This window comes from Protopterus annectens, chromosome 3.part1 (genome assembly GCF_019279795.1).
Source record: "Protopterus annectens isolate FY-2018-M chromosome 3.part1, PAN1.0, whole genome shotgun sequence".
Lineage (NCBI taxonomy): Eukaryota > Metazoa > Chordata > Ceratodontiformes > Protopteridae > Protopterus > Protopterus annectens.
Window position 1 is genome coordinate 1008951283 of NC_056732.1, and position 21784 is coordinate 1008973066.

The window sequence follows — 21784 nt, forward strand, 5'->3', positions numbered from 1 at the left end:
CCCCAACAGGGGCGAGTCCCAGAGATGCTCTGGTGCATGTTTGGCCCCCCCAATCTCCTTTATGCTTATCCTTCTCTTCCGCTAATGACAAAATTTCTGCAGAAAGCTCATCGGTTGGGGAGCAAGATAATTCTCATAGCCCCATTCTGGCCTCGTCAGATCTGGCTCCCTTGTCTGCGGTCTCACAGTGTAGTTCCTTCTTGGATCTTAGATCCCATTCCCGATCTGATCTGTCATCCTGCGGGATTACAGCCCCCAAACCTGGGCGACCTCAAGCTCATGGCTTTGTTGATCCAGTTCCACTAATCGCTAGGACTCCCGGTATCTCATCTCCCGTAAAATCTATTGTGGTAGCGGCGCATAAACCTTCTGCCAGAAAGATCTACAGAAGTAAATGGAAGCATTTTTCCATCTGGGCCAAAAATAGGGATTTAGATCCTTTTACTGCTCCCATCCCAACAGTTCTTGAATTCTTGTCCCATATCTTTTACCAAGGAGGTAGTGCTTCTACAGTCAAAGTCCAAATGGCAGCTATTTCCCATTTCCACATAGGGGATAACTTTGGCCCCTTAGCGTCCGCTAAGATATGCAAAACTTTTTGAAGGGCACCTTTCTGTTGAAACCTCCGGTCAAGAATGCGGTTCCATCCTGGAACTTAACCTTGGTTCTTCAGGCTTTGACTGGCCCACCCTTTGAACCGGCTGCTTCGGTTGAGTTGAAAATTTTATCTTGGAAAACGGCCTTCCTGATTGCAATTATTTCAGCCGGGAGAGTTTCTGTGCTTCAAGCCCTGTGCATGAAACCCCCGTATCTGGTCTTCCATAAGGACAGAGTGTCTCTCAGGACTAACCCTTCTTTCTTGCCTAAGGTTGCCTCCGAATCCCATGTCAACCAATCCATTAATTTGCCTGTGTTCTTTCCCAACTTTCAGAACAAAGGGCACCTTTCTGTTGAAACCTCCGGTCAACAAAGGGGAATACAGATTGCACTTACTGGATGTGCATAGACAATTGCGTTTTTACTTGCACAGGATGGCTACTACTAGGAAATCAGATCAACTTTTTGTGTCTTTTGCAAAACCATCTATTGGTAAGCCTATTATGAAAGTTACCTTGGCCAGATGGATATCCCAATGCATCGTGCATGCTTATTTAGCCTCCGGCCAGCCTGAACCCTTGCAGGTCCATGCCCTTTCTACCAGGTCTATGGCTACTTCTGCAGCATTCTGGTCGAGAGTTCCTCTAGACGACATCTGCTCAGCAGCTACTTGGTCCTCTTCTCATACTTTCATTTCTCATTATAAGTTGGATCTGATATCCAGAAGTAGGGCATCATTTGGTTCCTCAGTGCTCCGGAATATCCTTCCTTGAGGTCCGCCCAAGAATTTAGGTAGCTGGGGACTCTGTCCCACAGGTTGCTGATCAAATGAAGTTAACTACTTCAGATAAAGAAGTTATGTACTCACCATAACGTTCCATCTGAGTAGGTAACTTCATTTGTCTGCAACCGACCCCCCCCCCCTCCTTCCCCTAACCTGTTTCTGTGTTTTTTTTCCATGACGCAAGGTTTCACCTTGTCTTGCATTAGGTTAGTGTTCCTCTTTCGAGGGTCTTAGTCTGTTTCTTGTTTTAGGCAAACTCGATCTGAGGACTGGAGGGAGGTGGCAGGGCATTATGGATAAGGGGGAGGAGCTGAGAGCTCGGATCTTTTAGCTTGGAAAGCTGCCGGCTCAAATCCAAGGATGGATCCGATACCCACAGGTTGCAGACAAATGAAGTTACCTACTCAGATGGAACGTTATGGTGAGTACATAACTTCTTTTTCCGAGCTCTGCCCTTTGACCTCACTGTAGCCCACAGAGTGTTCACCAAGTGTATGGCAGTAGTAGCGGCTCACTTGATATGCCTAGGATTCCGAGTGTTTCCGTACTTAGACGACTAGCTCCTAACCGCCACCACCAAGCATCTACTATTGAAAGCGAGAGACATCACTTTGCATCTCTGCTTTCACCTAGGAATCACAATAAACTACAAAAAATCTGCCTTGTTGCCATCTCAGCGTACAGTTTTTATAGGAACAGATTTAGATGCAATAAAATTGATGGCACAACTTCCCTCTGAAAGGGTTCAAGTCCTATGGTGTCAGGTCCTAAACCTACTTTCCAAGAAAAAGGCACAAGCAAGAGCAGTCCTGAAAGTTTTGGGAACTATGGCAGCAGCAATAACCCTGATTCCATTAGCATGTTTGCACATGAGAATTCTACAGTGGCTACTGTTCACTCAGTGGTCCATGTAAGAACTGCCCATGTCCCACCAAATTGTGATAACAGAATCTTGCAAGAAAGACCTTCGTTGGTGGCTTTACTCTACTCATGTGACATTAGCTCGACCCTTTGTTCTTCCCCAGCCTTTAGCCACAGTGACCACGGACGCTTCCCAGATAGGGTGGGTGGGGATTATCTGGGAACGACAGTCCAAGGCACTTGGCAGGATCACGAGACCAATTACACATCAGTGTCCTACAGATGAGAGTGACACTTTTAACTTTGCAGGCATTCCAGGACTCTCTTCCGCTAGGAACTATTGCAATACAGACAAACAACATGTCAGTCGTGTAGTACATAAACAAACAAGGAGGAGCCAGATCTTACCCCCTTTATCGGGAGGCCCTGAGAGTATGGCAGTGGGCAACCTCCTCCCAATGCTTTCTGATAGCAACGCACATCCTGGGGAAATCCAATGTGATAGCAGACAGACTCAGCAGAGCTATTTTAATGCCTCATGAGTGGTCCCTAAAACAGGAAGTGGGGGAAAAGATTTTCCGCAAATGGGGGCAGCCTTGCTGCGACCTTTTTGCCACATCCATAAACACCAAATGCAGCAAGCACTTTGCTCTGATCCGCCCTCCGGGGGAGTCAGCAAGGGATGCAGTTGTACATGATTGACCCTTGGGTCTCCTCTACACCTTTCCTCCCTTTCCATTGATACCCAAAGTTCTTCAGAAAGTCATTTGCTTGGGAAGGAACTTGATACTCATTGCTCCATGCTGGCCTCGTCAAATCTGGATGTTCATCGTGCATACAGCTACAGTCATAACAGATGGGTTATCCTGCCGTCAGGCGGGTCCTCGGTCGGCTGAATTCCAAAGTCTGGGTCCGGCGTCGGTTGTCGTTGCTTCTTCCCTGATGTCAGTGTGGCAGGGGTATAAAAGAGGCAGCTGACGCCATTTTTTTCAGTCTTTCTTGCCGAAGCAGAAGCAGTTCGCAAGTGCCGGTCGGCCAGCTCCTGAGATTTACGAAAGTATTTCAGCCGAAGTCTTCTTGAAAGCTAAGTACCCCGTTGGGGAAACTTTTCTTGCGTCAGACCGATGTCAGACAAAGTTAATAATTGCATTTCATGTGGGAAGCAAATACCGCATAAGGATTTCCACTCTTTCTGTATACCTTGCTTAGGCCCAGACCACGATGTCTCGGCCTGCCGTTTTTGTGCTAGATTCAATAAGCGCACTATTAAGCGTAGGGCGGAGTTCACCCTTCACTTTTTTGGCAAAAAATGTAATTATGTCGTCGGATACTCCGACTCCACTTTTGAGCAAAAAACGCAAAGATAAGGACCGACATACGAGGTCCGCACCACCTACTGAAACCACGCTAAGGCCGACTACTGGTTCTCCGGTACTCAGCGAGGCACCTACGCAGCCCCTGAGTACCGATCACAATGCATTACCGGTGTCTTCAGTACCCAAGGTCGCAGGCTCCTCGGCCCCCATTCCTACTACAGATCCCGACGCCACTCCTGGCGGGGAAACTCAGAATTTAGACAGGCCTGCCATTTCTCAAGGGGTCTTCAGGCCTTCCTCCTTCTCCATTAAAGCCTTCACTAAATCTAAAGCAGCCATGAAAACCAAAAAACAGGTTCCTCAGACCCCCTCTCAAGGCACCATGCCGAAAAAACAGATGCTTAAAATGGCTGAGGATTTGATTACTCTTATCAGGGGTTCTCAACCCTCCTCTGACAAAAGGCCCAGATTAGAGGAAGACTACCCTTCCTCAGCTCAAGCTTCTATTACCTCAGAACTATCTGAGGACCAGGATTATGCCTATTCTCCATTCAAAGACTCTGATGCAGAGGAGTCTATTCCCTCGGTCCCCCCCCCATGAGGACTTCTCTTTTGGGGAAACCCTGCATACATTGAGGGAACACTTTCACTGGGAAGGCCAAGATTACTCAGATTCCAAGAAAAGGCTCAGGGAATTTCTTCTGCTCCCCCAGCATAGGCCTCTGGCTATACCTCGTGTTTTAGATATATTGGATGATGTGTACACAGAAGCCAGCCTTAATCCTGATTCTTTGCCTCCAGCTCCTGTTAAACCAGACAGGTATTACCAGCTTCCTGACCCTCACCAGTTCCTACATAAAAGCCATACTGCTGACCCAGAAACAATTTCACAGGGTCCCAAGGGAATTAAGGCCTCTACTGCTAAAAATCCATTACCTTCAGAGAGAGATTCCAGAGCTTTAGAAAGGTGGGGGAAAAAAGTGTACACCTCGGCCACTTTAACCATGAGGACATTAAACTGTCAGTTCCATATGTTAAAGTATCAACAGTTTTTGATATCTCAGCTGAAAAGCAAGATGACACAACCAGAACAACCAGATTTAAAAGAGTTGCAGGATTTGTTGCATGGAGCAGAGCAAGTGGGTAAACATACCTTGCAGTGTGGTTTTGATGCTTTAGAGGCCTCATGTAGAGCTGCTGTTACGGGGTCTGTTTTACGTAGGCATGCTTGGCTCAAAGAGCAAACCTTACCAGATTATGTCAAAGCTAAATTATTAGATGCACCTCTTCAAAAAGATGTATTGTTTGGTGTTAAAGCTGAGGAGGTGCTAAAGAAAATGGAGGAAAAAGCGAAATCAGTGCAAACAGTGAAAGATTTCCTGCAGGTACAGCCTCCACGTTTCAGCAGAAACTGGCCTTCAAAAAATTGGTCCTTTCCAGCCACGGATAGACCTCAAAGGGGCAGATACAGGCGCCCAAGGGGCAGAGGGCAACCTCAAGGATCTTTCAGAGCCAGACAGTGGCAAGCACCAACCCCAAGAGGTGGAGAAGATGGATCACAATCTTTTAGAAAACAGACACAATGACTTCCCCCTACACCTGCCAAGCAAAGCTTTAATGGCAGCACCTTTGGGTAGAAAACTGACATTATTCTCAAAAAATTGGCATAGTGTTACAAAAGACAAATGGATTCTGGACATTATAGACAGAGGCTACAGGTTCCACTTTCACACCCTTCCAAGAATGAGAGGCATGTCAAACCTGCCACAAAATCAAAGGGCAGAGGCACAAAAACAAGTTTCAGCTCTCATGGACATGAAAGCAATTCAAGAGGTACCTGCAAAAGAACAAGGTCAAGGGTTTTATTCCAGACTATTCCTGGTACCGAGGAAAAACAAAGATTGGAGACCTATCTTAGATCTATCCATCCTAAACACATATCTACAGGTGCCAAAATTCAAGATGCTCACATTACAGCAGCTTCTTCCCATGCTGGCCAAGGAGTCTTGGCTGGTAACATTGGACCTCAAGGAGGCATACCTGCATGTCCCTATCAGACAGGATTGCAGAAGATACCTCAGATTTCTTGCAGGTTCAACCCATTACCAATTCTCTGCATTGCCCTTTGGCTTATCTACTGCGCCCAGAGTGTTTACGAAATGCCTGGCATCAGTAATCGCCTTCTGCAGACTACAAGGGATACAAATCTACCCATATCTGGACAACTGCCTGATCCAAGCGGACAGCAAGGACATACTACTGCAGCACCTGGCGTTTGTAATAAAACTGTTGAACTTCCTGGGATACACAGTCAACAAAATGAAATCAAAACTAATACCCTCTCAACAAATAATTTTCCTGGGTGCCAGCTTGGATACAACCACCTAGATGGCCTACCTCACGCCAGACAAGCAAGGGCAAATGTCTCAATACTTCAGAAAAATGGCAACTTACACCAGGCTAACTGCAAGGAAAATCCTGCAGGCTCTGGGATTCATGGCATCTTGCATCCTACTAATCCCATGTGCAAAGCTGCATATGAGGAAACTTCAATGGTACCTGAAAAACGTATGGTCTTAATACAGCCACAGCTTGGAAACAATTATCCCGCTCATTCCATGCCTTCAAAAGGAATTTTTTTGGTGGACTCAAACTTGCCAAAGAAACACAGGTCTTCCTTTCTGTGTACCTCAAGCAACTCAAATCATTACAACAGACGCCTCAGACTACGCCTGGGGAGCACACATGACAGATCAGTGCATTCAGGGAAAATGGACCCGAAAAGAGAAGCACCTTCACATCAACCAAAAGGAGATGCTAGCCGTGCAAAAGGCTATTATGACCTTCAAAGACCTACTGCATCCAGGCCAGCTATTGATAAGGACAGACAACACCACAGTGATGTGGTACATAAACAAACAGGGGGGAACTCATTCATACCCCCTGTGCAAGCAAGCCATGACCCTATGGAACACAGCACTGGAATTGCAAATTCAACTGCAGATACAATTCCTGCCAGGGAAGGAAAACACACTGGCAGACAACCTAAGTAGAAATATGACAGATCTACACGAATGGAAGTTGCATCCTCAACTTTTCACAAAGATAACTCAGGCATGGGGACAGCCAGACATAGATCTCTTTGCTACCCACAGAAATTGGCAGTTGAAAAAATTTTGTTCAAGGACCTATCATCCACAGGCCTGGAAAGTGGACGCACTTTCCTTCAGTTGGGCAACATTGACAGTCTATGCCTTCCCGCCTCTTCCTCTGCTGCCCAAAGTTCTATTAAAAGCCAGAGCAGATAGGCCGAAAATGATTCTTATCGCTCCAGACTGGCCAAGACAACACTGGTATCCGCTCCTGAGGAGCCTGACACATTCCCCACCATGGATCCTACCTCTAGTCCCTCTTCTGTTGTCCCAGCACAACTACAAAACCCTTCACAGCCATCTCAAAACTCTAAATCTAGCTGCACGGAGAATTCCTTGATTTTCCAACAGTTTCTCCTCTCCAAGGAGGTGCAGGATGTCATCTTGGAGGCCAGAAGACCTTCTACTAGAAAGGCTTACTCAACCAAATGGAAACGATTTTGTGCCTGGAATCAAGAAAAGGGACAGAATCCTTGGGTAATAAATATACCTCAAATTTTACAGTACCTAGCTGAGATGTTAAACAATGGATTTCCTTCTCCTCCATCAAGATCCACGCTTCAGCCATTTCTGCACAATACAACACAGATCCTCCATTATTCTCTCACCCTCTCTTAAGGCAGTTCCTCAGAGGGGCAAAGAATTTAAAACCCCCAAGGAATCCACCAGTCCCTGCTTGGGACCTCAACTACGTATTGGAAAAGCTGACCCTTCCTCCCTTCGAACCAGCTTCTTCAACAGAGTTACAGTACTTGTCATGGAAAACAGCCTTTCTTCTGGCTATCATCTCAGCACGCAGGGTTTCGGAGCTACAGGCCCTCATGGCTGTGCAACCATTCATCATTTTCCATCAGGACAGAGTTTCCTTACGAACCAATCCTACCTTTATGCCAAAAGTAGTATCCAGTGTAGCTTTGAATCAGACTATCCACTTACCTACCTTTTATCCTAATCCACAAAACAAAGGGGAAAGACTACTACATTCCTTGGACATTCACAGACAACTTCGTTACTACTTGGACAGAACAAAGCCATTCAGGAAATCTGAGCAACTCTTTGTGTCCTATGCTGTAGGTGCTCAGGGAAAGGCTTTTTCCAAACAGACACTTTCAAAATGGATAGCCCACTGCATACGTTTTTGTTACTCATTCCATGGAAAAACTGTGCCTGCATGCATCAGATCCCACTCCACCAGAGTCACAGCTACCTCTACAGCCTTCCTCAGGGGGGTCCCTACCAAGGACATTTTGGAAGCAGCCACCTGGAGTTCAGTGCACACTTTCTCCAAGCACTATCACCTCCCACTATACTCAAAATCTAGAGCGGGCTTTGCCACAGCAGTCCTGCAGGGCATCCTAGCCCCTCCTAGTTCCACTTAGTGCCTACCACCCTTACTTAGCTTTGGGATTCTACCCATCTGTTATGACTGAAGCTGTATGCACGATGAACATAGTACAGTTTTGTACCTACCATAAATGTAGATGTTCGAGTGCTCATACAGCTGCAGTCCAGGTTTCCCTCCCTCCATCCCCTCTTAGGACAGGCCTTATGACAAACACTTTTCATATAACCTTTTTGGGGTATTCTTTTATGGTGTATTTGCTTGCAACTACTGTTTTTGATTTATCTACATTGCATCTTTGCATAACATTATGTTTGCCTTCCTTCTGGGGGCACCTGACATCTGGGGCAAGAAAAACTGAAGAAAATGGCGTTGGCTGCCTCTTTTATACCCCTGCCGCACTGACGTCAGGGAAGAAGCAACGACAACCGACGCCGGAACTTTGACTTTGGAATTTGGCCGACCGAGGATCCGCCTGATGGCAGGATAACCCATCTGTTATGACTGCAGCTGTATGAGCACTCGAACATCTACATTTATGGTAGGTACAAAACTGTACTTTCCCCTCTCTCTGGCCTCATCTCCAGGAGGAGCTGTGGATTCTGGACCCAGTTCCAGACCTTCTGACTCATGCATGAGGGATGCTCCACCCCTCCCTTCAAACCCTCAAATTGACAGCTTGGCTGTTCTGATTCCAACCATCGCCAGGCTCCCTAAGCTTTCTCCATCAGTAAAACATATCCTGATATCGTCTCATAAGGCTTCAACAAGAAAGTTATATAGAAGCAAATGGAAAAGATTTTCTTCGTGGGCCTTGAATAATCACATTGATCCCTTCTCTGCCCCAGTATCTTCCATTCTTGAATTGCTAGCAAAGCTGTTTAAGAAAGGGGCAGCTGCAGCTACAATTTGAGTTCAGTTAGCAGCCATATCTAATTTCCATTTAGCTGAATCGGGGCCCAATGTGATGTCCCACAGACTTTGCAAAGCCTTTCTTAAAGGTACTCTTTTATTAAGACCACCTGTTAGAGCTCCTCCAGCACCATGGGACTTGAATTTTGTCTTATCCCATTTGATTCTTCCCCCCTTCAAGTCTGCATCATCCTGTGATCTCAAGTATTTGGCTTGGAAAATGATTCTTTTGATAGCTGTTACTTCTACTAGAAAGGTTTCAGAGCTGCAGGTGTTGTCAATAAAGCCGCCCCACATGCTTTTCCACAAAGACAGAGTATCCCTACGAGCAAACCCATCCTTTCTACCCAAAGTATGCTCAGAATCTAACTTAAACCAATCCATAGCACTACCTGTTTTCCCCCCAACTATGGCAACAAGGCAGAATACGTGCTGCACCAACTGGATGTACATAGACAGTTACGTTTCTACTTATGTAGGACAAAGGACTTCAGAAAATCCAACCAATTATTTGTATCTTTTTTAGATTCAAAGAAAGGTGCTCCTGTGTCTAAGGTCACACTTTCAGAATGGCTGTCAAATTGTATTACCTTTGCTTACCAATCTCAAAACAAAATCTTCCCCATAAAGTAGAAGGTCATTCTACAAGAGCCATTGCAACCTCTTCTGCCTTTCGGGCTAGATTACCTATTGATACTATTTGTGCTGCAGCAGCATCGCAAGGCCTCATACCTTTATCACCCATTACAAAGTTGATTTGGCCTCTTTTGGGTCCACTGCTCTGAAGAATATTTTCCCTTGAGCCACCCAAAAAAGATGGTGCCAGGGACACTGTCCTATCCTGCTAAGAATGAAAGCGAGATAAGGCATCATCACATAAATAAGTTATGTACTCACCATAACATTCTATGTGTGTTGTCCATCTCACCTTCATTCTTACATCCCACCCTCCTTCCCCTAGCCCTTTGCTCCTGGAAGACCGAGCCGATAGAATTGACTGTTAATGTTCTCTGACCTTCATGATTGCTCTGTAAGGTATTCACTGACCTTTATTTAGCAATATCTGCAAACAAGATCTGGGGAGCTCTCCTTGTGCATGATGGGGTAGGGTTTTAGCCATGAGCTAGTGGAAGACCTCGTGTTTTTGTATAAGGCCGAGTCGGAACCGAGAATCAATTCAGAACCCAACCTGCTAAGAATGAAGGTGAGATGGACAACACACATGGAACGTTCTGGTGAGTACAAAACTTCTTTTTTTTATCCTTGTAGATAATTAAGACAGTATGGAACACTGCAAGTAGGTTACATTTACCTAACCAGCAGTAGGAAATGACAGCTATCGGTCAGAGATGAATGAGTAGAGCTGCTAAACTTGCTTGTTAAATTTGATGCTTAAGCAAAAGTATGAGGGGAGGGACTGAAAATTTCTTAGGATTGTAACTTTTGTAAGTCCCAGCAATTTTTTTTGCTTTAATGTAAAGTAAAATTTAAGTGCATCATAACAGGCATTTTAGCCAGCTACATTTATCAAGGTCAAAGTAATTAATTGAAATAAAAATGTTCCTGGTTTCTAGAAATGGTTTAAAAATCTAGTAACTCGCAGCACTGTAATCGTAACTAAATGCAGAAACAGGCCAGCTCACTTATTATACCTATGTTGTTTCATGGGGACACAAATTTGCATTCAGGATGGAAACAACATAAACAGAGCAGAAAGCAAAATTACATCAGTATGGCAGCCCTCATTATGGCCATTTTGCTGTGTAACTTAGTAAGAAGAAAACTCAATTACTGTGCAGTGTTAATATGATAAAAATACATTTTCAGTCTGTAAGCTATGGTTTCCTTAAATTCAGTTGTTGTCGTACTGCTGTCACTATATGTATATATATATATATATATATATATATATATATATATATATATATATATATATATACACAATCTATTTGTCATATTGGAATTTACCATGTATATGCTTTTTCTGTAACTTTTTATTTATTTGTTTTGTTTAGAAACAGCCTTATTAAATAACCTTGCTGTATTATATGTACATTTTCACACTGAATTGTAATATGCAGTTCACATAGCCAGCATTATTGTTAACTGCTGAACAGACATATTTGCTGCTTTGCTGTCCCATTTTTTTGTGCTCATGGTTGCATTGCCTTTCACTGAAGTGAATTAATGCATAGTTTAGCATTTAACTTTGTATTATTACTTGTTATGTTACATTATTTTTGAATGAGTCACTAAAGTGTCTTTTTATTTTTAAACAGCGAGATGCAGTTGAGCTGGATGTTCACATAGATACACAAGATCAAGGCATGTATCGTTACCTCACTTCTCAGCAGCTTTTCAAATTATTAGATTGTTTGCTAGAATCACATCGCTTTGCTAAGGCTTTCAACTCTAACAATGAGCAAAGAACATCCCTCTGGAAGGCAGGTGGGTTTGATTTAACGTTTTAATTCCCGTTTATTGACTATTTCCTTTTTTAAAGCTGCAGCCACAGTTTCGTCATCACCTAAAATATAGTGTGTCTTCAGAAATTAAAGGTGAACAGTATAATTTGTCGCATTTCAGTCTGATGCATTTACCTAGACAGACATTTGGTGACCAGAATGTGGCATATTGATGGATGGTTACTAGTACTACTGCCTCAAAGACCTTTTACCTTCTTGTACAGCTCTTGACTGAGGTGCTGTCATTGTGGAGTTAAAATGTTTAAATTTTGTGCATATGCATTTCTGCAAGGGTCTTTGGTTTCCTTCCACACCCAAAAGACATACTGTTATGTTGTCTGACACTTCTGAATTATCCGTAGGTATACAAGTGAAAGTGTGTTTCTGTGTCATGAGATGGAATGGCATCCTCCTGAGGGACTGGTTCCTGCCTTTTGTCTATTGCTTGTTGTATATTATCTGGCTTCTACACATGTGACTTGAATAAAAATGAGTATAATTTGAGTTGTAGTCAGGAAAGTGCCCATGGCAAGTGAATAGCTTTTCCCCCCTGACATGGCAATAGAGTGAACTGGATTACAGACACATAATTTAGGAATTTGAATGCAAAATGTACAAACTGTATTGAGTAAAGTACGCTTTATTTCTAAACTAAGACAATTGCTTTATTTGAATACCTTTGATACTGTTTGCCAAACTCTACAAGTTGGCCAATGCTGTTGGAGTTGCATCTTTACAAAAAAAGTTCCTAATTGAGATAAATGGATAATAGTATTACTTCATCATACAGAGGTGGAATCCAGATACAGAAAACTGTGCTTTATATACTCATCACTATATGATTTTTTTGAAGACCATCTGAAATATTTAGTGATGAAAGTCATATGGACCTTAACTTTTTTTTTCTTGTAGAAAACATATTCTGTACTGTTTGCAACAGTTTTGTGTGATCCCTCCTTAACTTGTGTTGCATGCCATGGGATTATTTTGGGAACAAAACTAAATCCTGATGATTGTCTGTTTCACTGTCCAGTAAATTACTGGGGCTGAAACTTGAAAAGCTGCAATCTTTAATAATATTATTGTGCCTTTTGATGGTTGGATTCCATACAACAAGAGGATGAAGAATGGAAAGGCTGTTGGTCCAGATGACATACCTGTGGAAGCATGGAGGTGTTGTGAAATGGCAGTGGAGTTTCTAACCAGATTGTTTAATGAAATCTTGGAAAGTGAGAGGATGCCTGAGGAATGGAGAAAAAGTGTTTTGGTACTGCTTTTTAAGAATAAGGGTGATGTGCAGAGCTGTAGTAACTACAGAGGGATTAAATTGATCAGTCACAGCATGAAGTTATGGGAAAGAATAGTGGAAGCTAGGTTAAGCAGGGACGTGATCAGCAGTATGGTTTCATGCCATGAAAGAGCACTACAGATGTGATGTTTGCTCTGAGAGTGTTGATGGAGAAGTACAGAGAAGGTCAGAAGGAGTTGCATTGTGTTTTTGTAGACTTAGAGAAAGCATATGACAGGGTGCTTAGAGAGGAGTTGTGATATTGTATGAGGAAGTCAGGAGTGTCAGAAAAGTATGTAAGAGTGGTACAGGATATGTACGAGGGTAGTGTGACATTGGTGAGGACTGCGGTGGGAGTGACACGTTTAAGGTGGAGGTGGGATTACATCAGGGATCAGCTCTGAGCCCTTTCTTATTTGCAATGGTGATGGACAGGTTGACAGACGAGATCGGACAGGAGTCCCCATGGACTATGATGTTTGCAGATGACATTGTGATCTGTAGTGAGAGTAGGGAACAGGTGGAGGAGACCCTGGAGAGATGGAGATATGCTCTAGAGAGAAGAGGAATGAATGTCAGCAGGACTAAGACAGATTATATGTGTGTGAATGAGAGTAAGGATAGAGGAATGGTGAGGATGCAAGGAGGAGAGGTGGCGAAGGTGGATGAGTTTAAATACTTGGGATCAGTAGTTCAGAGTAATGGTGAGTGTGGAAGAGAGGTGAAGAAGAGAGTACAGGCAGGATGGAGTGGGTGGAGAAGAGTGTCAGGAGTGATTTGTGACAGACGAGTACCAGTAAGAGTGAAAGGGAAGGTCTACAAGAGGGTAATGAAACCAGCTATGTTATATGGATTGGAGACAGTGGCATTGACAAAAAGGCAGGAGTTAGAGCTGGATGTGGCAGAGTTAAAGATGTTAAGATTTGCACTGAGTGTGACGAGAGTGGACAGGATTAGGAATAAGTATATTAAAGGGTCAGCCCAGGTTGGAAGGTTTGGATACAAAGCCAGAGAGGCAAGATTACGTTGGTTTGGACATGTGCTGAGGAGGGATGCTGAGTATATTAGGAAAAAGATGCTAAGGATGAAGCTACCAGGTAACAGGAAAAGAGGAAGGCCTAAGATAAGGTTTATGGATGTGGTGAGAGAGGACATGCAGGTGGTTGGTGTGACAGAGCAAGATGCAGAGGACAGGAAGAAATGGAAACAGATGATCCGCTGTGGCGACCCCTAATGGGAACAGCCAAAAGAAGATGATGAAGTGCTTAAGAAGGCACGTTGCCTTCCAAAATCTTAGAAACTTTAATAGAAACCTCTCTTAAGGGACAGAACATTGTCAGTTCACAGGTAACATTTGTAAATGAGAGAGGAAATCTTCATGGATTATGCCTTGAGGGTTTATGATATGTCTTTTTGTGGCATGGGTCTGGTGCCTTGTCTGTAGTCTGAAACCTTTTTCTTTTCTAGTGTAACAGAATGTTCCAAAGTTTCCAAGGTAAATATTTCAAACATGGTGCAAGATACAGTTGGAAAATCCTTTCATGTTGTAGCGTTGTAATTGTACTGCCAGTGGTGTTGCTTTGTAGTTCATTAGGGATATTTCAAAGCATTGCCATATGTCAAAATAGGTTGGAATCTAACTTTTTGCAAAAAATGATTGAGTATGATTCCTCAGAAGTGGTGTACAGCTCCAAAAGTTGTATTCTTCGGTTGTCTTGACTGTTTGACAAGTTACATAATGCCCATTTTGACAGCACTCTGTCATGTGTTTCGCTAGGTTCATAACTCATGACAGCATTTCCACTGATTTTTTTCTGAAACATTGCTGCAGACAACCGAAAAGTAACAGTGTGACTTGTCATGGAATAATATGTTATGATTAGAGCACTTTAAACATAAAGTTTCCAGAAAGCAAAATACTTTTCCATTATATATGTAAACCTTGCTACTGTTTTGCACAGCTGTTGCTTGGTGCTGCAATACAGAATTTTCATGTTATACAATAAGTCTAATGTATCTTTCATTGTTTTGTACAGGTCAGGAAAAGGGAATGCAGGATAAAAAGAATGTCAACTTCAGTAAAATAGAAGTTATGTTCTTACCATAACGTTCCATGTTAGTTGTCTTCTTCTCGCCTTCTTCTTGCTGGATGGGTTCGGAGCCGACCTCGGCTCCGACTCGGCCACTCTAAAAGCTCGAGAGTTGGTTCCACCGGCTCGAGGCTCCCCTTATATCCCACAATGCTAGGCGAGAGTTACCTCAGATCTCGTTTGTAAGCTAACCCCAGCGTATAACAGTAACAGTATAACTGTAAAACAGAATCCACCTCTAACAACAGGAAGAAAGAAGGGTGACCTACATCCTGAAACAAGAAATATGCATAATAGCATATGACTAAGAAAGAGGTGGTAGAAAGAGAGGTCACGATCACAACTCCTCTAGGTCTGTCCAGGCCAGGGAAGGAGGGTGGGGAAGAAGAAGGCGAGAAGAAGACAACTAACATGGAACGTTATGGTAAGAACATAACTTCTATATGTTAAGTTGTCTATCTCGCCTTCATTCTTGCTGGATGGGACCGTCCCTAGCACCTTGTCCCGGGTGGCCTAACGGAACAGACTCCTGAGAACAGTGGAACCAAAATTAGCTCTATGCCTAGAAGCTAAATCCAACTTATAATGGGAAATAAAAGTGTGAGGAGTAGCCCAAGTAGCCGCTGCACAAATGGTGTCAATAGGCAGTCTGTCTTGGAAGGCTAAAGAAGTAGCCAAAGCTCTGGTGGAATGGGCTTTAGGTTTATTAGGCAGTTTTTGGTGTCTAATCTCATAAACAAGGGTAATCAGAGATGTTAGCCATCTGGATAATGATACCTTTGAAACTGGAAGTCCCTTCCTGCTTTCCGCATAGGAGACAAACAGCTGATCAGATTTTCTGAATTGTTTGTCCTGTCCAAGTAGTACCTTAATTGACGATGAACATCCAGGCAGTGTAATTTTGTTCAGACCTATTTGAATACTCTGCGAAAAAGACAGGGAGGTCAATGCTTTGGTTTAGATTTGATGTTGAAACCACCTTAGGCAAAAAGGACGGGTTAGTTCGTAAGGAAACTCTGTCCTTATGGAACAAAAGATAAGGAGAACGACAACTGAGTGCTTGAAGTTCTGAAATTCTTCTAGCTGATGTGATAGCCACCAGAAAGAGAGTTTTCCATGATAATAATTTCAAGGAACATGAAGCTGCAGGTTCGAAAGGGGAAAGAATCAAAGAAGCAAGAACTAAATTTAGGTCCCAAGGAGAAGGAGGATTTCTTATAGGAGGTCTGAGAAGAAAAACTCCTTTCAAAAGGCTTTGCAAAGTTTGTGGGACATTAGGGCAGATTCAGAAATGCCCACATGAAAATTAGAAATAGCTGCCAATTGAACCTTAAGAGTAGATGGAGATGAACCTGCATGGAAGAGTTCAGCTAGAAAATCAAGGACTAGTTGGATGGAAGCGGCGAAAGGATCTATGTCCTTTCCTTGTGCCCAGTATGAGAAGCGTTTCCACTTACTTAAATAAATCTTTCGAGTGGAAGATTTATGGGAAGCTATCAATATATCTCTAACCGAGTGAGATAATTGAGGAAGCCTGGCTACGGTTGGAACTGGAGGAACCAAGCAGTGAGGTTCAGAGAGGGGAGGTGGCGATGAAACTGACCCGACTGGTGGATCAAAAGATCTGGAACTAGGTCCAGACTCCACGGTCGCTCAAGAGAAAGCGATGTAGAAAGGGGAACCACACTTGTCGAGGCCAGTAAGGAGCAATGAGGATCAATGAGGCCTTCTGAGCGATAGCTTTCTGTATTACTTGAGAGATCAGAGGGAAAGGAGGAAATGCATACAGAAGTCCCGGGGCCAAACTTGGACTAGAGCGTCTCTGCTGGGTTGGCCTGGTAAAGGGAATAGAGTGAAGTATTCTCTGCACTTGCTGTTTTGGGAGTAGCAAAAAGATCGCAGCAAGGCTGACCCCACTTGAGAAATATCTCTCTCACTACAGAGTCTTTCAGAGACCACTCGTGAGGCATGAGTATAGCTCTGCTCAACTTGTCCGCAATGTGATTGGACTTCCCGGGGATGTGCGTTGCTATCAGAAAACGCTGAGAAGAAATCGCCCATTGCCACAGTCTGAGTGCTTCTCGACACAGGGGGTATGATCTGGTTCCGCCTTGTTTGTTGATGTACCACACTACAGACATATTGTCTGTCTGGATTGCAATCGTTCCCAAGGGAAGAGAGTCTTGAAGGGCTTGCAACGCTAAAAGCACTGCTCTCATCTCCAGAACATTTATGTGCAAGTGGCATTCGTTTGGTTGCCATGTGCCCTGGACTGTCCTGCCCTGATAATGCCCCCCCCACCCGATCAGGGAGGCATCCGTTGTCAGAGTAGCATCCGGGGAGGTGGAACAAATGGTCTTCCCGACAGGAGCTGGGGGGAAGACATCCACCACATGAGATGCTTTTGCACGCTTGCGTGATCATAATGGTGTGAGACATTGGAAGTTCCTGGTATGACCATTGAGAAAAAAGCATCCACTGAAGGATCCGCATGTGGTATCTGGCCAATGGGAGGAGAGGTATGGCGCTGCCATGATTCCCAACACCTTTAGAACTAACCTGGCTTTGGCTCTGTTGTTGTTGAGAAGAAGTGACACCAATTTGTGAATGTCTGATATCCTTTGGTTCGTTAGCGTTGCAGACATGTTTATAGTATCTAAATTTGCGCCTATGTAGGTAATAGTACGACAAGGCGACAAAACAGACTTTTCGCAATTTATTGAAATACCCAGTTTTGACAAACGCGAAAAGTATAATCTGTGGCCATCAGAAGGAGATGCTTGGTGGGAGCTGTGAGAAGCCAGTCGTCCAAATATGGAAACACCTGGAATCCTTGTCGTCTCAGGTGAGAAGCTACCACTGCCATGCATTTGGTAAACACCCGGGGGGCAGTGGTGAGACCAAAGGGCAGGGCCCTGAACTGAAAATGACTGGTTCCCAGCCTGAAGCGGAGGAATCTTCTGGAGCGTCTGTTCATTTTATGTGATAGTGCGCATCCCGAAGGTCTATAGAGCACATCCAGTTTCCTTTGCCCAAAAGGGGAAGAATGGATTGCAGCGTGACCATCCGAAATCTTGTTTTCTTGACTGATTTGTTCAAGACACTGAGATCCAAAATCGGTCTCCAGTCCCTGTTTTCTTTGGAACTAAAAGAACCTTGAGTAGATTCCGGATCCTTGTTGGTCTGCTGGCACTGACTGAATTGCTCTTTTGCAAGCAGTTTTGAAATTTCCAAAGCTGCTATATCCCTTTGAGCGGTGGAACATCTGGAAGGGATTTTTGACTGATTTGGAAAACGAAGAAAGGGGATAGAATAGCCTTCGAAATGATGGACTGTACCCATTTGTCTTGAGTCAGGGATAGCCAGGCTTCTGGGTACAGTGACAATCTTCCCCGACTGCCTCCGAAGATGGGCAGTCGGGCAACACTCAGGGATGCTGAAAGGGCTTGTCAGGAAAGGCTTCCGATTGCCCTGGTTCTCGGACCCCCTGCCCCTAGGCGGCGTCTACCATTGTTATTCCCACCTCTGCCTTTGGTAGGAAACGACTCTGTCGTCAGGCGAAGTCCCTTGAGATTGTTTACGGAACCACATCTTCCCACCCTTCTGGCCTTTGGGGTAAGGCCTAGAAGGAGTCGAAAAACGGACTCCGGCGGCAGAAAGGGTCTTGCCATCAGTCTCGCACCTAGTCAGGGTTTCTTTCACTTGAGGACCAAAGAGATGATCCATCAAAGGGGAGTTCGTGAAAGACGTCTTGAAAGGTTCCATAAAATTGCATAGCCGCATCCAGGCGTGCCTACGTAAGGCTACCCCTGTCCCTCGGCTCTGCTCGCTCCATCGGCCGCATAAGAGAGGCGCATGGAGGAGTTGGATATGGAATGAAGGGTAGCCAGCTGCGTGTTCATTTTCTCTTGGAAACCCGCGCTGTAGGGTCCTTAACATTTCACTCGCTTCCTTTATCAAGTCCCTTTGAAGACGAGTGAAATGGCACAGGTAATTCAGCGAACGCATGGTAAATGTCGCTGAGGAGAACATCCGCTTCCCGAACCTATCCATGGACCAAGATTCCTTGTTAGGTGGATGGACAGCCACTGAAGGATCAGCCAGTTCCTTCTTTGTGGCGGCAGCTACCACCATAGCATCCACAGAAACTCCTTTTGATAAAATTGCTTGTCGGATGGAGGTGTGATGAATTTGGAGGGTCTCCTGGGAGTGGGGTCCACTGAATCAGGAGCGGTGCAAGCGTTCTTAGCAACGACCAGCATGAGGGGTCAAGGGGGACACCCAGGAGGTGGAAGGACGAGAGCCAAACGCCTCAAGATACACAGATTCGTCCTCCGAAGGGTTGAGGGCTGGCCAATTTCCCTCTGTTTCAGGATCTCCAGAATGTCTGCAAATGAGACATCTTCAGAAGGGGAACGGGGAACCCTCAGAATCATCCAGATCTGTGTCTGACGTGATAGACTCAGGTGAGTCAATGTGTTTCCTCTTGCACTTCCTCTTCCGAGGGGGCTCTTCTGCCAAATCAGGAGAGGCCTCGAAGAGGATGAAATCCCACAGGGGTTCCTGAGGAGCTGGCTCTCTGCGGTCCGGGATGAGGGAGTGAGTCGACTTACCCTGAGGCAGCATAGAGGGAGGGACGGACGGAGCCGACTGTGGGGTAGAGCCTGGCTCTAACACACTCCGCATGACCTCGAATGCACCCCTGTCAGGCAGAGCCAGAGGTCCCCGCTCCGAAGAGCTAAGAACCCCCCTCGGCACCGACAGTGATGGCTCCGAGGTCGATGTCGGAGCCGAACTCACCAGCGCCGAAGCCCCGAGAGGGAGAGGGCGGTCGGACAAGGGTCCGATGCCACTCACCCCCCGAAGCCGACGAGGGAAGTCCGCGCCGAGATTCTTCCAAAGAAGAAAACGGAGCGACGGAGCCGAAGACAATTGTCGGCTCCGGTAATCTGATCTCGGTTCCGACCGACCCGGCTCCGAACTCAGAAGAGTCGAAGGAGGAAAGAGTTGATGGACCGGGGCAGGCATCGACTGATGAGTCGGGCTCTGAAGCATCTGGGCTAGTGCCTCGGACTTAAGTAGTCGACTCACTACCCTCTGAAGGTCATGATCGGACAGCCTCGATGACCTAGAGGAATGAGACCTTGGCTCCGTTCAGACAGCAGGGGAGAACCTGGAGCCGAATGAACGGAGCCAATAGATGGTGACCTTGATCTCTTTCTAGTTGTCGGCTCCGAAGATCTGGTCGGAGCCGACACGGGTACTTCAATAACCTCGGCTCCAGCCGAGCGAGGGAGCCACAGAAACTGTGGACAGAGACTTACCGGCACCAGCCGGAGCCGATAAAGACAAAGGTTGAACAACCTGAGGTCTCGGCTCAAGCCGGAGCCAAAGACCTCGATGCCTTAGAGGGCTTCCCTGTTGAGACAGACAGGGAATCCTCTGGCTTCAACAAGCCTCTCAGAATTAGCTTGTTTTTCCTTTCCTGCAGGACCCTGGGGCTGAAGCCATGGCAAACAGCACAGGAGTCCTGCAGGTGCAAAGGCCCCAGACAATAGACACAAGAAGTGTGAGCGTCTGTCAGAGACATTTTCTGACAGCACGCATCACACTTCTTGAATCCGGAGACCTTTGCTTCTTTAGACATAGCCTAACTGACAGGTGTACACAAACACACACTCAAACACACCAGTTATACCCTGTCAGAAAATATAATAATTTTAGTAATAATACTAGAATTTAAGTACAAAATTATAGTAAACTACACAAACACTCCCTTAGGGAAGAGAAGGCCTAAGGCCCAAGGGAAGAACCAAAGGTTCTTTTAGAAAGAAACGGGAAAAATATAGGGTCGGGGATAAAGTTCTATAATCTACACTAATCTAAGAAGAATTTAACTTAAAAAGGGGTAAAAAGAGTAACTTTTAGAAGAAAAGCTAACACTCACCAGGAACTGGTAGAAGCAACCAACCTCGAAGCTGTAGCGGCAAACGAGATCTGAGGTAACTCTCGCCTAGCATTGTGGGATATAAGGGGAGCCTCGAGCCGGTGGAACCAACTCTCGAGCTTTTAGAGTGGCCGAGTCGGAGCCGAGGTCGGCTCCGAACCCATCCAGCAAGAATGAAGGCGAGATAGACAACTTAACATTGTGAAGATAAGGAGAATATAGACAAGAAAAACGTTCTTACAGGTAGTGGAGTACTGAAGAAGAGGTGGAGAAGATGCTTCTGAGATGACCAGAAAGCATGAAGAGTCATCTGGAGAACGAGAGCAGAACTAGAAATAGAAGTGGCTAGGAGTCTGAGGCAGTGGTAAAAATAATGATGTGTGTAGAATGAAGAAGGGCTATGAAAAGACATCTGTGTACAGGAGAGATTTGAAGGATCAGGAGAAAAGGCATAAAAGCTATAAGTGAGTTTATTTTGTCTGTATTTACAGAGAAACAGAAAGGCAGAAAAACAGATTGGAAAGGAGTTTAGAAATTGATTAGAAATGATCAATAAGGGGTGATCTTCATAAGTGATAGAGAGAAACCTAGTAAGAAGAAAAGTGTGTAGAAACCAGACAGATTGCTTCTATGTTGCTTAGGAGCTAGCAGAGTTGGTAGTTGTGCTACTTGTAAAACTATTTGTCTCTCATCTAAAAATAAGACTACTTCTGTGGGATTGAAAAAGAGCAACAGTAATGCATTTACACAAAAAGAGAAGGAGTTAAAATAAAAGTGCCTGGCAACTCTAAGCTTTTCAGATCTTTAAAATAAATGGGAAAAAGGAAGGAATTGTGCAAAGGATGCTGGTTGCTGGCAGGGATTATAAATGTTAATATTGGAATGGATGACCACCTGCTGCATAGACTCGGTGAAAGGACATCTTGACAGTTTAACTTTAGCCCAATCTAGTTCTGTGATTGGATCAGCTTGGGCCCGGGATTATTTTCAATTTTGGTTAATATCTAAAAAACCAATAAGGGGGGAATGG

At 44.7% G+C, this 21784-nt stretch overlaps 1 protein-coding gene across 2 annotated transcripts in view; it reads left to right on the forward strand.

Moving 5' to 3' along the window:
* The window catches only part of ARFGEF1 (ADP ribosylation factor guanine nucleotide exchange factor 1), a 4299619-nt gene that overhangs the window by 3762583 nt on the left and 515252 nt on the right, over nucleotides 1-21784 (forward strand). For both annotated transcript variants that reach the window (XM_044067163.1, XR_006364243.1), the window contains exon 36: nucleotides 11244-11412. In XM_044067163.1, the coding sequence (XP_043923098.1) occupies nucleotides 11244-11412 (169 nt within the window). The remainder of the gene's footprint in view (nucleotides 1-11243; nucleotides 11413-21784) is intronic.